The 15324-nt window shown below is 45.5% G+C and overlaps 1 protein-coding gene across 7 annotated transcripts in view; it reads left to right on the top strand.

Moving 5' to 3' along the window:
- NAV2 (neuron navigator 2) overlaps positions 1-15324 on the top strand; it is a 710917-nt gene that overhangs the window by 553236 nt on the left and 142357 nt on the right. For all 7 annotated transcript variants that reach the window (XR_013994137.1, XM_081061904.1, XM_081061902.1 and 4 more), the window contains 3 exons: positions 2872-2984; positions 7884-7992; positions 10366-10755. Coding sequence is in view for 6 of the 7 variants with exons in the window: in XM_081061904.1 (XP_080918030.1) it covers positions 2872-2984; positions 7884-7992; positions 10366-10755 (612 nt within the window). In the remaining variant the exon portion in view is untranslated. The remainder of the gene's footprint in view (positions 1-2871; positions 2985-7883; positions 7993-10365; positions 10756-15324) is intronic.

Raw genomic sequence — 15324 nt, 5'->3', positions numbered from 1 at the left:
AGAAAAAAATGCCATGTATATCTGTCCAGCCCCTCTTTAATGTTAAGTTTGTTCCGTCTGATGTCCTTCTGGCCCCTCTGGGCTGTCTTTGCTCTTTAGGTGAGCCCGGGAAAAGACTAGAAAGAAGAGCAGTGCGATAGGAGTCAGGACTCCTGGACTCTGTCCTTCCTCAGCTTGCAACTCCCTGTGTGGTCTTGGAACCTGGCCGCAGGAACCGCTACAGAGACCTGGCTAACAGCTTTTCATGCCCTTAGCTCATTTCATCATGCCCACATTTCCATGAGCTGGCTACCTTTTTAAAAATCCCTCTTCTATAGCTGAGCAAAGCTGAGGCTTCGAGTAATTAAATAACTTGCTCTGAGTCACAGAGTGAATAGCCAGAAGAGCTAGTGTTTCATGGCTGTCCACCTAGAAGGACCCAAGTTCTTCAGCACCGTACTCTCTTGTCTCTAAATCATTGCATCGCTCGGAGCCTGATTGTCTTCATGCGTAAAGTGAGGACAGTGGATTAGATTAGAGGATCTCAAAAAACGGGTTAGACTTCCTTTGTGCGCTGAAACGCGCTCTCTCTAGTTTATGGCTCACCGTCTGTGACTTGCAGTGCTCTCCCCAGAACCTGCCCATGTTAGTAATTTCACCAAGGGACAAAAGGAGGATAAATCATTTTAAAAATCACTCAGAATGAATTATATTTATCGAGTCAGAAGTGAACAGGGGACCCCTCTGTCACTGTTGTCATATCACTTGTGGTTTCTGCAGCAGCCAGGAGAGGTCGCTGTTGTTATTCCCACTGTACCCAAGAAGGCCCTGCGGTTCAGACGTCTTCAAACGTGCATGGCTGTAGGCCTGAAGCCAGTTACCTCGTCAGACTTCAAGTCTAATGTTCCTTCCACTACCCAGCATCTTTCCAGAGTTAAAAATTTCTCGTTTATCCATTTAACACATTTATCCTGCCTTGAGGGTCTCCTCGGCATATGAACTTGAACAGATCGTGTCCTTATACGTACACATCGAAAGAGCCAGTCTTTGCCTTCAGAGAGCTCTCAATCTAGTTGAGGAAAGATTTATGAATGACATCACATTGTAAGAAACAGGCTTCTGGAGAAGAAGGAGAGTGCTGTGGAAACTTACAGAGGTGTGGTGATCAGCTAGCAAAGAGTGAGGGAAGGATTCCAGGTCAAGACGACATGGGAACTACTTCTTCAAGGCAGGTTAGGAACGAATTAGGAAAGAAAGAGGAGACGGGCCTGTAGGCAGAGGTTCTAGTACCTACAAAGACAACTGCTAAGGGCATGGTGTGCTCTGGGGATGAAGAGAAGCCGCATGTGGGTGGAGCGTAGGGCAGGACTGTGTATACAGGGCCGGCGTGGCGGGAGATGGGGCTGGAAAGGAAGGAAGGAAGAATCCTGTGATGGGCGGCACCTTCTACAATAAGGAGTTCAGACCTATTCTGGGAAACCAGTGGAAGCCTTTCATCAGAAGGTGATGTGATCACAAAGATCAGTGGAGGGTGGTGTGGGGAGTGGGCGAGACCTAGGAACAGTCTAGAACAGAGGTCATGCATTCAGATGCCTGATTGGGCCCCAAAAGGTGGTGTAAACGGGAGCCTCAGGATGAGTGGGACTGTGGCAGAGGGAACTCCACACCTCTAGAGGGAGCAGCCACCACGTGGCACCAGCAGGTGGAGCCCGGTCTTCCCAGACTTCCTTGTTTTTCCTGGGAGAAGGCAGAAATCCAGCTACTTTTTGTGAAATCTCCCCCATTTTTAAATGTTGAAACTAATTCAAAAGCTTTAAAATACTCTGCATACCAATAAATATACGTGCGGACTGGTTCCTACACCTGGTTGCCATTTGTAACCTGCAGGCGGGAGGCAGCATACCTGTTTACAGAGCACTGGTAGGGCCGAGACAGAGGTGATGAGAGCCTGGACTCCGGCCAGGGGATGGAGAGGAACAGTGGGGGTACGAAAATATATTCAAGGTAGAGATGACTGGAATTGGAAACTGACAGCTTCCGTAGGAGGCCAAAGGGAGGAAGAGTAGATGGATGACTTGAGGTTTATCAGCACCCTCCCCCCGCATTTAAGACAGTCTTGTCCTTGGCAAATGCTTTCTTCATAGAGAGTGAAATAGGGTTGTGTTAGCTCAAGATGCTAAATGAATTGATAATGTTACACCCAGGGTTATACATCTGAGTGTAGTTATACGTTTGCCTAAATGAGCGGAGGTAGTTGCAGCAAGAACACATTGCATGAAGCAGTTGTCTTGATTTTCTTGACAAATAAGGGCATGGAGAAGGTTTGGGGAAGTATGCATTTCAGTCAAGTGTTGAAATAGTGATCAATGAGATCTTTCATGTCAAGGTCTGAGCTCTGAATCAGAGACCTGGAGGGCAAACACACCTGCTTGGCACGTAGTCCTGACTGGTTTTACAGTCACCTTTTCAGAGAGAGCCATGCCAGGAGGACTGGGGGGGCCTGGGGGCACTCCATGGAGTCATCTCTATGCTTGACTTGTTGGTGTTGCTACTTCCTTAGAAGCTGCTCTTCGGTGGAGGTTAAATGATCCAAGCCACCCAGTACTCTCCAGCAATTTTCTGGCCAGACTTAGCGCTCTAATGGGGATCCAGTAAGGGATTGCAGACTCTCCGCTTGGGCGATGAATACTTCGTCTTTTATAGTTCCGTGGCTCTCTCTGGCATTGCTCCACACGCGTTAATGAATTATTTAGCATCAGTCGGCGGGTCCGCTCTATTCCAAAGCTTCTTGTTGAAGGAGGTGATGGGGGGTTCTATGGTCAGACCACAGCAGTCCAGATGTGGGAGTTAACTGCTTGTGACAAGTGTGTCTGCTTTGGTTTTTGTGCGAAGGTCCCAGACAGACACCGAAGGCAATGTCACTGCCGAGTCCAGCTCAGCGGGTGTGAGCATGGAGACCAGCCACTACTCCAAGAGTGGACAGCCTGCCCTGGAAGAACTCACTGGTGAGTATGGAGCCCCAGAAATTGTGTGTCTGTGAGAGATGCCGCATCTCGTGTAACCACCTCCGGGATGGGCGTGAACCCAGCAGGTGTTCTAAAGTTGGTCTACGTTTGCATTGATTGATGAGCTAAACAAACTTATTTTCTTTCTTACTATTTTCCTTCTCTTTCTTCCCTGTTTCCCTGTTCTCTCTCTCTCTCTCTCTCCTAACATACACACACACACACACACACACACACACACACACACACTCCCTCCTCTCCAGAATTGTAAATAAATTTCTTACCTGTTGGCAAATCCTATTTTAAGATACATTCCATTTCATTCACGTAGAGGCTCTGGGCTGCTGTGACACTTAACTTTGAATGCCTTTGTTTACTCTTCAGATAAAGTCACTTTCCAATAAGAGTTGGGATTCTAAAATACTGACTTTTTTCCCTTTCCTGTATGGATGGAAGCACTGATGGGACATTGTTCTCAACGATGGGAAGAAGATGACAGCATGCTGCTTTTACCATAGCAAAAAAACAAAAAATCTAAATTTTATTTAAGTATAACCTAGAAAATGATGACTAAACGGGCATTATATAAAAATATAAAATCTGCAGTCGTCAAAATATAAAATTCTGAGTTCCCACCTTCTCTGTCTCTCTTCCCCAGTCCCCCTGTGTTCCCGCAACTTCTAAACAGGGACGTGAATAGTAAACCACATATCTAGTAGTGGCTGTGGTATTCTTCTCGTATCGTACCACTTCCAGAGTTGGGTTAGAAATTGAATCCATGTTTAAAATCTATTTATTAGACTAAATATCCATGACCACATCATTTTAACATTTTAATAGCCATTTATTGCTGTGGAATTGGTCTGCAGCCCATATGATCAATTCCTGCCTATCTCACCATTAGCTCTGAGTATTAATTTCAGAGGATCTGAGAGATTTAACTATTTCCTTTTTGTTCTGCTGGCTGGGCCCAGTGATGAGGCAGAAAGGTTTCAAGCCTTTTGTAAGCCCCCACATTTGGGATTGATTTTGCTCCCTTTTCTCCCAGGTTTGTAGCTCCCTTGCGTCTGACGACATGGATAGCACAGGAAAAGGGCCAGGAGAAGGGTGTGCAGGGCAGACGACTGCTCAGGTCTCCACACTCATTCCAGATCGTGTCCTTATGTCCTTACATCAAAAGAGAGAAGCCAGAGCTTCAGAGCCCGGTGTGGATCAGATGTGTGTCCCGTGGAGTAGTGTGGAATCGTGTCAGGCATGGTGGCTCAGCAAAATTCACATTTGTAAAGCAAAAGCAGCAGCAAGAGAGCATTCCATATAACACTTAAATTTCAGAGTGACAGACTGCAGCCTGTGATCGTTCACTCATTTTTCTTCTTCTCCCCATGTCTCCTCTGCATCAGGACTGTAAAACCAAGTAAGAGCTCAGAAAGCCTGAGCCGCTGTCAGCGGCTTTGGGGACTAGAACGGTGCGGCCACTCTTGCCTGATCAAGCACTCTCATTTGGTATTAAGTCGAATGGCGTTAGCGGCTAATGAAAATCTCTTCATCAGGGTGATTTGCCGTTACATTCAAATAGAACTCACATGTGTGACTGTCCAGTGAATTCTTTTATGGAGACACTGCATAGTGGTATGGGGTTGAATTTAACTTGTCCACAACTGATCCCTTGAAATGACAATGAATGGTGCGTGTATTTAGAAATGGACATTTACGAGGCTATTTGATCAATTGCTTAGTTCTTTCCCTTGCTTACACAGATAGGTGGATTTTTCCACAGTGCTCTCTCATCTGCATAGCATTACAGTTAAGATCTATCTTGGATTGTAGAGTTACAAGGAACCACACACTCCTGTTTGTTTGTTGCCCTGTTTATGAATCCTTTCTATCATTCACTGAGGAATCATCTTTCAGTCTCTGCTTGAATATTTTTTGTGATGGGAAGGTTGAAGGTTATTCCTTCATAAGGCAGCCCTTCCATGTTTTGTTGTCTTTAATGGGAACAGAGTTCTTTCTTCTTACGTTTTTAATCCCTGGATATAATCAAGCATCCTAAAGCCCACAGACAATTTTCATCTTTTCCATGGAGCAGCATGTCCCTTAAACCTCCCTCTTCCAAGTCAAAATCCCAGGTTCCTTCCATGTTCCTTTTTTTTTTTTAATTTTTAATTTTTTTTTATTGGGGAATATTGGGAAACAGTGTGTTTCTCTAGGGCCCATCAGCTCCAAGTTGTTGTCCTTCAATCTAGCTGTGGAGAGCGCAGCTCAGCTCCAAGTCCAGTCGCCATTTTTCAGTCTTAGTTGCAGAGGGCGCAGCCCATCATCCCATGCAGGAATTGAACCGGCAACCTTGCTGTTAAGAGCTCGCGCTCTAACCAACTGAGCCATCCGGCCGCCCCCAGTAGTCCTTTTGTAATACCCTGACATCCTCTAAACTCGACCCTATTGGGTTAGAATGTGTGGCAGTCTCTCCATCATGGCCAGTGGCTTGAGGGAGGACAGTATTTGGCAAATGCGAGAGAGCCACAGTGACCTGGAATAGCTTACTCAATTTTTAAGATCTCTCTGTATGAATTAAAAGGATCCTGCCATTTCCACTAGAGCATGGCTGTCTTTTTATTTTGTCCAGACTGAGAATTGGTGGAAAAATCTCAATTCGTCTTCCAAGGAGGCAGAATGGATAGTTCAGAATATGATCCCCTGAGCAAGGCAGGGAGATTACTGGTTTTCATTTCTCTGTTGCTCTTGGAATCTGGTTTGTGTAGGGCTCTGGGTAGAGCACACATTTCCCAGCAAGACCCCCAAGAATGAAACAGGACACTCAGATTCAACTAGCCCTCATTTTGTGCCGGTCATCTCATCTGATCCTCCTAACCTTTTGCAGGAAAGGCTTTATCCCCATCTTACAGATGACGTTTAGAGAGAACAAGCAACTTGTCCAAGGTCAAGTGGCCAATAAGCAGCAGTGCCATGATTCAAGTTTTTATATGTCAGAATGCAAAGCCCATGCTTTTTCTTCAACCCTACACTGAACAAATGTCTGTTGGGCAATAAATATTTCTTGGGCATCTGTAGATACGTTGTGTGTGTTTGTGGTGGGTGGGAGGAGGTGGGAGTTTTCAGAAGGAAAGGTGAGATGCCATCCCATCTCAAAGATCTCCGATTTTCTAAAGAAGAATTAACACTGGCAAATATGCCATGAATAGAGATATGGATCAGTAAATATAATTATTATACTTATCTGTGATTAAGCTAATTGATGAAGGTAATTTGAAAACTGCTGCCTAGACTTAGCTTCATAATAAATGTTCATTATTGGGCCTAGAGCTGTCCAAAGGATTAGTACCTTTTTTGGCAGCTTTCCACAGATAAAATGTGGCCAAACTGGCAATAAAAGATATTTAATTGATGGCCCAAGAGATAGATGCAATTACATTCCTCCAAAGCCATTAGGGGAAGGTAAAGTCGGTATTCATCATTGGTTTCATTTAAAAAACACATACCTACGTGTATGGATTTTAAAGAATTGGGTGGGAAATACAAGCTTGACCACTCTTCAGGTAAGAGAAAAATAAATGCCTTCCAAATTTCTCTTGGTTAAAAAGAGGGAGAAAATTGAAAACACTTGCATTTTCAAGGAGATGGTTTGTGGTAGCAAATTTCCTCCATAACACTCACAAACTATCATTTCATCCAGCCACCATGCAGCACCATGCTGAAAAAAACCTCAGGAAGTTGTCCTCTGTCTCAGAAGGAAGGTTAATTCTATGACCTTTCAGAGATGCCTGTTGCCCTATCAATGACAGTTGCGGAAGTTCTACTTAGGGTCTGATGTAAATTCCACTTGCTGCTGTCCATGTGTACTGGATTTTAGATGGAGATTTCTTTAAAATTGTTGCCCAACACTTGAAATAGCCATCGGCTTTTAAAGACCCTTGATTTGTGGTTCTTCAGGCTTCTCAGCCCTCCCTGAAATTCTTCTGAGGGAAAGGTGTTTGAGTCCTTTCATCATTATTGTAGTTATGCTCCTTTTCCTCTTCCTCTTCTAAGCCTAAACAACAAGGAATAGTCAGAGAACCTAAAGCGAGGCTACTCGGGGAGGGCACGTGGCTTCCTGGCTTGGTGTGGCCTGTGGCTACTGGGACATTTGTGCCACGTCGCCCTCTACTGGGCCACATATTTTGTGGAAAATCTTGCCTAGAGAATGGATGTCCCTGATCTCTCCAAGCGAAGCCCTGAGTCTTCTTGATGGCTCCCTGCTCTTCTGCAGCACCAGCTGGCATGAGCTGTGGTGGGCACTGTGCCCAGGCATCTACAGCATTTAGTCCCCATCGCTGCCCTTCGAGGTCATTACTGTCACTGCCCTCGCTTTAGGATGGTGGAATCTGAAGGATGGAGAGGGTTGTAGACACTTTTCCCTATGATCACACAGCCAGTGAGTAGAGAGGCAGAATTTGAGATGATGTCATGGATCAAAGAAAAAGACATATCTCTCTCTGTAGAAATACTTGTGATTAGTAAGTGCAGATCTTTTAGCCACTACAAGTTCCGTTTGTAATGTAGGGCTACTAGACAGCAGCATGTGTCACCTGTGGGTGAAAAACAAAATGACTCAGCCACTTTCGCAAGGGCAGAGGACAGTGCCTGGGAATCAGACCTAACGTGTGCGTGTCTTTGTTGGAGACAGTGTGAAATGTGTTTCTGTCTCAGACTAGGTACTTTGCTTCTTTTACAAGCTAGACTTCACCTATTTCAGGAGGGACCTTGAGGGAGAAGAAAGATTTCTCTTCTTAGACTTAACACCTTCCATGGAGCATGGTTATATTGTGGAGTCATTTGCTGCTCCCATGAAGCTCACCGTCTGTCTGAGAATTAAAACGGTCTTAACCCTCATCTTTCCAGGAGAAGATCCTGAAGCTCGGCGACTGCGGACAGTGAAAAACATCGCTGACCTGCGGCAGAATTTGGAGGAGACCATGTCCAGTTTACGGGGAACTCAGGTTACACACAGGTATCTGAAGCATGAATTACTCAACTGAACTAGCTAATAACTTGATTTTCGCACGGCTTCTCCTATGTTTGTTTGTGCCACCAGCAAAGTGATTTGGTTAATAAGAGAACTAATAACCTTGATTGCCGAATGTGCTGGAATTGGCAAAGAATGCCATACGGAGTGCAGAAGAAAAGTGTAATTAGCAAGAATTAGAGTAGACAGATTCTTCCTGTCGTGCGGGATGGCCTGCAGGGTCTCAGCTCCTGCTCCCCACATAAAAACACAGGACATGGTGAGGCCAAAAAGGAACACCCACGGAGCCATAGGTAGGGGAGTCATACCACTATGGTCTCACTGGAGGCTGGGTTGGAAACACAGGAAGCAGGAGCCACACTGTCTGCAACCTGCTGTCCACTTCTCTGCAATCCGCAATCCGTACTCCGCCATACTAACTGCAATCCGCGCTTGCCAGCTCAGCCACCATCTTCTTGCTAGCTCCCATTTTTCCTGCTAGTGTAGCCACGGCAGTTATATTAGTAGCCAATGGCTCACTGGTTACAGCTGACGGCCAACTAGCCACAACTGATGGCCATCCAATCACAGTTGATGGCCATTTATTACCTGAGCCAGCACCTTTCTATGTGAGGCCGAGAGCCTGGAAACTGCTTTCTGGGGCTCTGTCCCCACACTTCCCCAAAGCTGAAGGTTGCTAAATCCATTCAACAGAGGATATTGTAGACCAGCTGCATTTAAATTTCACTGTACATGCATTTTCCAAAATTACATTATACTGTTGAAATGAGCAGGTGAACTATATTTGACCTGTGTGGCAAAGAGAATAAGTTGAATTCCTACCCGGTCTTCTGATACGCAATGCTCTATAATGTTGTTAGTCATGCACATGTATAAAACACGTAAGGAGATATTCATAAACACTTAGGATCGTGTTTAAACTGTAATTTAGTTGGATAAAATCTAGGATGACACTGGAAACATTTATCAGGTTATTTTCACTGCTGAGCAAGAATCCGAGGAGGCTGCAACCCTGGGACACCCTTCGTGATTTTGGCAGAACCAAGGTTTACGGCCTGTGCTTGGGTTTAATAATCAAGGCCCTGTCCTAGGTATCCCCACTGGTCTCCAGACAGTCTCCTTTGCTTCTACAGTTTCAGTCTCTTTGACACATGACTATTGCAGGGAGACAGCAGGGCTTCCCTACTGCTGGCAGTTTTTGCTGATCAGGGTTAAGCACTGTGGATTCCATCTTACATAAGCCTGGGGCCTGAACCTGAGGGGTTCCCCCTCTGAGGAAAGTCAGGCCGCTTGCAAGATCGGAGGGCAACCAAAACAGCTGAGGCGCCAATGGTTCTTTCAGAGGAGAATGAACTTGGGAGCTGTGGCGTAAGGCCCCCTAAACCTTTGCTGTGTGCTGGCATGGGGACTCGGTGATTAGGTATGAAACATCCCTGTTTTTAGCATAACAACCCAAACTGACTTAATATGCATTACAACGGTTGGATGGATTTCTTGGCTTGGACTAGGACGGTCATGATACCAGGAGGGACAAGTTGGATGGTTTCTCCTGCAGGAAAGCCTCTCGCTCGCTCTGCTCAGTTAGAGACCCCAGTGCAGCTCTGAAGAGGTACACTGATTGTCCTGACTCTGCCCCAGCACCTGCAGGGCCAGAAAGACAGTGGCCTGGAAAAGAGCCTTTACATGGCCGGGGACCAGCTCGAGTCTCCTGGCAGATGCAGACTCACGTAATTTGATTTATTATCGCTGTAATTTGATCTCAAGCCCAGGCATTTACTTTTCTGGCCTTCTGCCCCTCAAAGTTTAGTTGTCATTTTGGACAAAATGTGGGAGAAGCCAAAGTGTGGGGTAAGTGGAGCTTAGAGAGTTAGAAAATCAAAGCTTTCCCCACCTGCTCGGTCAGGAAGTACCTGAGGAGGTGAAGTAGGCTATTAGGCACCCCAGAGCGATGGGTGCATTCTGATTTGGAAAAGGAGACCTACGAAGCAGCATCCTAGAACAAATAGGCAGGTGACATCTTTCCGCCCCAGTTCAGCATTTTCTATTCCTTTCCTATGCTGGAAAGAAGATTTTAGTAGTTAAGGTCGTGTAATTAAAGTCAGCTGTAGTGGATGTCTTGTACCGTGTTTTCGGGGGGTAAAGTCTGTTCTGGGCTTTTCAGAATGTTATGCCGATGTGCAGGTTTCTCTTTTCACTTTTAACAGAGGTAATACACTGGGTGGCACATTGGTGCCTATCATTTGTTCCTATTTTGTATATAGGAAATATCTCATCATTTCAAAATATTAAACAACCTATGGACTGCAAAGGATTCTGGGCACATTAGGGTCTAACCCAAGGCGGCTTTTGTGTTTTCAGCACATTGGAAACCACATTTGACAGCAATGTCACCACAGAGATCAGCGGACGCAGTATCCTCAGCTTGACGGGCAGGCCCACTCCTCTATCCTGGAGACTTGGCCAGTCCAGTCCCCGCCTCCAAGCAGGAGACGCCCCCTCTATGGGCAACGGGTACCCTCCTCGAGCCAATGCCAGCCGGTTCATCAGCGCTGAGTCGGGCCGCTACGTGTACTCTGCCCCTCTGAGGAGGCAGCTGGCCTCCAGGGGCAGCAGTATCTGCCATGTGGATGTCTCCGACAAGGCAGGAGATGAGATGGACCTGGAGGGCATCAGCATGGACGCCCCCGGCTACATGAGCGACGGGGACGTCCTGAGCAAGAACGTCCGGACGGATGACATCACAAGCGGGTAAGTCCCTGGGGTTTCTCTCTCTTCACAGAGCAGGGGAAGGCTTGGTGCCTGGTTTCCTTTTTGCAGGGCTTTATTTAAGTTCTCTGGAGGAGATCAAGCGGCCTCTTTCACCGTCTGCTGTCTCTGTCAGAGGCTGTGGCGTGTGGAGGGGAACTTTCTGGACTGAGAGTCCCAGACCTGGGCTGCAGTCCAGTCTTAGCCAGGTGATTCTAGCAAGACTCACAGCCAGAGTGACACTTGACAACAAACCATACTGTGTCGACCCTTGAAACCAAATCTTGCACTTAGGATGAAATCCAGACTCCTTAGCATGGCCGACCTGGTCCTACGGGATCAGGCCCTTACCTGACGCTTAGATCTCATGGTTCCCCACCCCGCCCCGCCCCCCTCACGTCCTCTGCTGCAGCTCTTCCTTCTGGTCCTCGGTCTCCTCCAGCTTGGTCCAGCCTCATGACCTTTGGACCCTCCCTCTGTTTCTCCGCCTGGATTCTATTCCCCACATCTTTGGCCTGGCTGGTTCCTTCTTACTGCTCAGCTGGCATCTCTTTAGAGGGGCTCTCCTCCACCATTCAACTTGAAGTGGTTTACGTGCCCTTGCCACATGCCCTCTCCCCTCTAGCACCCTGTCATATGCTCCTTTAAAAGCATATCACTGCTTGAAATGATCTTGATTATGTGTTTATATTTTATGGTCTCCCTGCCCACTCCTGCTTGCAGCAGTCAGCACCACGAAGCAGGGACACTGGCTTGTTCACCACCAAATCCCCAGTGCATTGCACAGATAGCAGCTTCGAAATATCGCTGAGTTAATGAACACGAGGATCGATCCGTGAAGGAACAAACCCCAGCTCCCTATTTCTCTATTTGTGAGGTTTAGGGAAGCGAAGAGACGATGTCTAAGCTAGGCCATGCCCATGGATAGCCCGAGGCTGGGCTTCTTGTTTTCAGCCCTACTTCCAAGTCACTGTGGAAACCGAAGGTGCGTCTATTTATTCCACTTGCCAGAGACTTTATCTGTTAACCTGACTTGCACTGACGTTTCCCAAGATCTTGTCCTCCTCTAACATTCTAGCCGTCAAAATTACAGATAACAGAAATCAGACATAATAATCATGCCACTCATTTCCATGAACAGGGATCAACGCCCCACGGGTGAGTCAGTATTTTCATGATTTAGTAATAGCTAATGCTCCCAAGCCCTGCGCTAGGGCCGTACACACGTTACCTTGTTCTAGCTTCGCAGCAATCCTTTGAGTTAGGTGATAGCATCATCCCCATTTTATGGAGGAGTAGACTGAGGCTCAGGAATGTTAAATTACTTACCCGAGGTCCCACAGTGGTCCAGAGGCAGAGCCCAGGCTAGTGGCTCCAGGGACTTGTTCCTGAACCCGCCATCTTGCCCAGCATCTTACTGCTGCATTGAAATAACACAATTACTGGAGTTGATTTCAAAATTAATTCCTTTTGCTTAGTTCTACCTGTCTGACTAGAAATGTTCTTTTGTTGACTGAATAACTTAAACAAGAGATGCTTTGCCTGCCATGAAATCTAGGAAGACAGGAGACACGAAACCTTTATAATATAACAAATTTCTACCATCCAGGATGGCTGGGAAACTTAATGGACTGATAAATGACCCACTGAACATACAGCATCATTTTGTAGTTCTAGTTTTCCAGAAATATGGAAATAATAACATGCACCTGTTACTAAAATAAAATGGCATGTAATTTCATCTGTGGATTATTATTTAGAAGACTTTTGGTGTCTCGCAAGGCCTCAAGGTTGTTATCATTATCAGTTGCCACTGTAACGGGCTGGCAAAGTGTTTTAGGGTTATTTTGAGATTTCTCTCTGGTGTAATAGAGTTTCTTCTGCTGTCGGGTTTGTCAATCCTCACTGTATGAAGGTCCTTGCGTTTATTTTAATGTAGTACTGACATTTTCCACAAGGTGGAGACATTGAAGTGCCCTAATCTGAACCTCAGCGATGTCGCAGTGAGAAATCCTAGTTTCTTTACCTACTCAAACCAGAGCCTTTTTTTACCCCTGCTCAAAAGCCCAAATGTCTCCATTTCAGTTCCTGCTTTGGGGAGGTTACATTTTTAGCAAGTGAGAGAGTGCTCAAAGCAAGTGTAGATAAAAGTGTGGACATGTAAGCAAACCGCCCAGTTACTAAAACTGAAGACCTCTGGTCTGGCTTTTCTTCAATCCCATTCCTTTTAGTGTAGAAATTTACCTCCAAAATGAGGAGAGGTAGCCCAGATGGCATTTAATGCTCCTTCTAGTTGTAACATTCTAGGACACTAGTTAAAAGCGTGACTCCACGCTACAGAAATGCATGTGAGGTCTTGCTGTGAGGCCCAGTTTGCTTTTTACATGCCGAATCCAGGGCAAGTCATTGAATGTCCTTTGTACCTATTTCTTTTGTTTTTTCCTTACAAACTTGACAAGGTTGTAGATATTGAAGGACTGGTCATTAGTCTGTGCTTCAGAATCTGCTCAAAATAAGTTATATTGCTGAGACAATTGGTGTAGTGGAAAGCAAACAGACTGAGATATCTGACAGATGGCGCTTAAACCCTGCTCTGCCACTTGTGAGCTCTGTGACGTTAGGCCTGTCATTTAGCTTCCCTAAGCCTTGAAGCAATATAAATATGATCCTTAACCTCCTGCAATTAGATTTCTCTTTGAGGTTGTATCTGATTAACGGAAAATATCTGATAAAGATGCAAAGTCTCAGACAGGGTCTATATATCTTATCAACCTCAAACATCCAGGCACTTGGCAACAATGAGATGCTTAAAGTTTTCACCCAGATGTTTGTTTGGCTCAGTGGGAACAGCCTTGATGGATGAGTAAGATATAAACCCATAAGGAGGCTTTCTAATGAAAGTTCTTGTAAAAGTTTACAGCAAGTTTATTTTAAAAGCCTGATATGGAAGTAAATTCTAGTTTCTGGAATCCTACGACCTTTCTTTTTTGAAATGACACTGTAGCTCTGCTTGGTATAACAGCTATTTTTTGGATGTTTCTAGTTCATCGTCTCCACTGGCTAGTATTGCACATGCGTCTGTGTATATCATTCAGTTCGCCTGAAGATGGGGCTAAAATTACTTTGTGTAGAGTTTAACTAAGAACCTAATGGCAAATGCCTTTTGACTTTGTGCACGCATGTGTGTGTGCGTGCGAGTGAGAGAGAGAGAGAGAGAGAGAGAGAGAGCATGTGAGTGAGTGATACCCTCCTGTGACACTTAGTATGTGCTGGGTGTGTCTAAGTACTTTACAAGTTGTCACTGGACTTCACCACTTCCTTTTATTAGATTGGTATATTGGGCTTTGGCTTTAGTTAGTGGAAAAGAATTCAAAATAACAGATGAAGGTATCTCTTACTAAGTTTTGATCTGTGAAGTCAATCCATCTACTCATCTTCTAAAAATTCAGCGTGCCATATGGTACAGAATAAAATTAAGGGGACAGACTTAGCATCCATATGTTTGGAAAGATGAGGTTTTTTTTTTTCTTTTCAAAGGAGGCTGCAAAATCTTCCAAAGTATGAATATACATTCCTTCCTGGAAAAATAGGACCATTTAAATTTAACATCAGAAATTTTTCCAAAAACCTTTGATGGCTTCCCATTGCCTGTGGGAACAGATCTCAATGCCTTCCCCTCAGCTGTCCTCTCCCTTAGCCCTGGCTACATCCATCCTCACACAGCGCACACTTCCCATAGCTCTAGGCTACCTGCCATTCCTCACCAGGGGTTGTTTCCTGCATTTGCAAAGCTCTGCACCTCAGGACATGCCACTTTCTCCCTGGAATTCCTGTCCCATCAAGCCCCATGGGACTGACCCTAAATAAACACCTGCTCTGTGATGCGCTCCTGGGCTTCCCCAGGCAGTTAGCTCTGCCTCCTGTGTTTCTGGTAGCTTTGTTTTACACCCAACCTTAGGTGTGAATCTTTCACTTTGCATGGGAAGTGTTTGAAAGGGACTGGATGGTACTGAGGAAAGAGTAAGGTCTTAAGGGGTAAACAGATTTGAGACTTAGTCCTGGCACTGCCAAACGAACTGGAACAAGTTCTTAACCTTTGGGAATTAGAGATAGAGCTTGAAAAGCACCTGGCAGAATCTGGGATGCTCAAGAAATGGGTGTGTGGGCGTGAGCACACGGGTGCATTTACTCATTCCTCCTCCATACTTGGAGCTCCTAGAAAGCAAGCAGTACCTGTTACTTTTCTAAACTGAGAGATCAGCACAAGTAGGTATTTAACAACTATTTTGTGAATGGTTTATTCTGCAGGCCTGCCCTTGCAGGTCCTTGGGCTTATATACCTTTCTCCCACCAGCTGTGAAACTCAATCATTCTATTTACAGAAGGTTTGAGGAAAATGAACTTCCCCTCCTGTCTTCTTGGTGCGATGCATAGCTCTATCTAGTGGCCAACGCAGGATGTGACGCTGTGATTTTTATTGCTTTTACCTCTCGGAGACACGATGTTGGTTTCAGACTAAGGGCCAAGGAAGTGAACATTGAAGCAGTTGGCTTGCCTGACCGTTAGTCTAGT

Source organism: Rhinolophus hipposideros, assembly GCF_964194185.1.
Source record: "Rhinolophus hipposideros genome assembly, chromosome: 10".
Classification (NCBI taxonomy): Eukaryota; Metazoa; Chordata; class Mammalia; order Chiroptera; family Rhinolophidae; genus Rhinolophus; species Rhinolophus hipposideros.
Note: the sequence above shows the minus strand (reverse complement) of the source record. Positions and strands in the feature narration are given on the sequence as shown.